The sequence below is a fragment of the Atta cephalotes genome (genome assembly GCF_000143395.1).
Source record: "Atta cephalotes unplaced genomic scaffold scaffold00030, whole genome shotgun sequence".
Lineage (NCBI taxonomy): Eukaryota > Metazoa > Arthropoda > Insecta > Hymenoptera > Formicidae > Atta > Atta cephalotes.
In genome coordinates, this window is record NW_012130094.1 from 1,490,581 (window position 1) to 1,493,057 (window position 2,477).

A 2,477-nucleotide genomic window follows, 5' to 3' on the forward strand; every position below is an offset into this window, starting at 1 on the left:
GGAATGTGAAGCATCCAAAATCATTTTATTTTATCTTATAATATTTTGCTATCTCCGTTTTCAAATTACAGTTCCGCTTAATTGCGTGGAGTATTCTATATATAATTTTGTCTCGAATGTAAATTTATTATCCAACAATAACTGGATCATTTATTCCATTTACGTAGAAATTAAATCGTTATTAACTGTGCATACGATACAAGATATTTAAAAGAATCTCATTTTTCTTTTGCAACAATATTAATAAAAGACATTTATAAAAGCTGTGTATTGCTATAAAATGCAACAAAGTATTTTTCTAATTCATTTTGTAATTATCAAATTGCACAATACATAATGATACGCTTTGATATCAAGTGTAATTATTACCTTTATGTATCTTAAATAAATAATTTATGCAATGCAAAGTTTAGAATAAGTATTTATAAGTAAAATAAACTATATAAGAAACTCACATAATATAGTATTTAATTATGATCTTATATGAAAATTTGAATATTTTAACATTATTCATAATTAATCTATATTATGTGCTATTTATATAATCTCATAAATCTAACTGATATGCATTATCTTTTTTGTTCTTAAAATACAAGATACTGTTAGTTTTTCAGAGATATTACGACTTTATAAACATTACATTAGTTGGGAAGTAACTGTGCTATTGTAAATTTCGTGTAATAGTTATATTTAATTATCGTAAATTAATTAGATAAATTTTTTTGATACAAAAAAAATATGTACATTTGTGCATCAGTACATATCATCATGACTTAAATCTGGTATATACGCAAAACCTCGTTCTTTCAGAGCTTTGTTTATTCGCTTTTTCTGCTCCTGCTTAGATTCTTGTTCGCGTCTCTGAGCATCCAAAATTTCATCCACTGTCACCTTTTTCAACGGCAACACTTTTTCCTTCTCTATATCCTGTAATATGGATATATTCGTTAATTGAACATTGCACAGGATTATTAGTGTTTATTAACAGAAATATAATAAAGATCTTTCTGTTTGTGAAACGCTTACTATTTCTCCTAAAAGCACAACATTCTCCCCTCTTACTATGAAAATACCTCTCGGAATGTCACCATACTCTTGACCAACATGAATTCTTTCAATGGTACTTTGAAGTACTATATTAGCAAATTGATCGACACTTTTAAGATAGCCAATTAACGTTCTGCCATCTCTCAATAAAACCATAAGTTTTTCTAAACAAGAAGTAAATATCACGTATGTAATGAAACGTTGATATACATTTAGAAATAAGAAATAAATTCTTTAAATTTCAGACATATCATGACTTTGTTACATCAATAATTTATACACATTTTGTATTCATAATTTAACAAATTTTATTTTGTTGAAGAATATAATTATTAATGCAATTAATTAATGATAATAAATATATTATTATATTTATTAATGTAATAAAAATTAATTTGTTACTCCACAACACATTCATTACAAGCTATGACGGAAGTCCAAGTGTCTTCCAAGTGACGGAAGTGGGAAATATCGTAATACATAGTAAGAACCGGCACGTGAGTGTAATCAATCACATAAAACAGACCGATACGTACTTTCAAGTTCCTCAAGTAACGATGCTGTTCCCGGTGGCAACTCATTAGTTTCATTCATTTCACCTGATTAAAACGAAATTAACAAACGAATCAAATTACGAAAACACTTACAATGATTTTTTTTGTTAAATAATACTCCGCTTACTGCTTCAACAAAATCATTTGTCTACAATTTTTATCGCGCTACGAGACTTGTGAAATAGAGGACTAATTGACGCTGCAACAAAAATACCGATAATATCACTTGCGCTTTTTTCTTCACTCAGTCAATAAATGAAACTGTTTTATCGAAGTGTCTTCGAACGTTTATGTTACAGATTGTAGATGGCGATCAAGTCGTATTATATTTCGCGGTAAAAGCGCGGCGGGTGAGAGTGAAGAATGAATATCGTTTTCGCATCATCGCGTGCGGCCCTGCAAGCTTTTAATTCGAATAAATTCGAGTTGACGAGGAGTTGGACCTTTTAACATTCCAGCGATAACTGCGTGAGTTAGAAAACGGCTCTTGGCCGTTTCCCTTCATTATTTTTCTCCTCTAATTTAGATTGACTTCTACGCTCGTCGACTAACTCGAAGGAATCAGTCGTTTCATATCACTGATGTTCACGTACGTAAATTGCAATTTTAATCGATCTTTATTTATCTCGGCCTAAATAATGGCAGTGATTCTTGTTTTATTTGCATACGATTTTATTTATTTCTATTTAAATGCGTGTATAACAAGAAATATATATATATATATATATATATATATATATATATATATATATAGAGAGAGAGAGAGAGAGAGAGAGAGAGAGAGAGAGAGAGAGAGAGAGAGAGTAGAAGTAGATAGTATATATATATATATATATATATATATATATATATATATATATATATATATTATTATTA

The 2,477-nt window shown here is 28.8% G+C and overlaps 1 protein-coding gene across 1 annotated transcript; it reads right to left on the minus strand.

Annotated features, from left to right (window-relative positions):
* Window positions 1-298: 298 nt before the first annotated feature.
* On the minus strand, window positions 299-1,641 carry LOC105620859 (U6 snRNA-associated Sm-like protein LSm1). The gene is made up of 3 exons (XM_012202334.1): window positions 1,584-1,641; window positions 1,027-1,211; window positions 299-927 (listed from the first exon to the last, which is right to left on the minus strand). The coding sequence occupies exons 1-3, from the start codon at window positions 1,639-1,641 to the stop codon at window positions 754-756; spliced, it is 417 nt and encodes a 138-aa protein (XP_012057724.1). The 3' UTR covers window positions 299-753.
* Window positions 1,642-2,477: the final 836 nt, after the last annotated feature.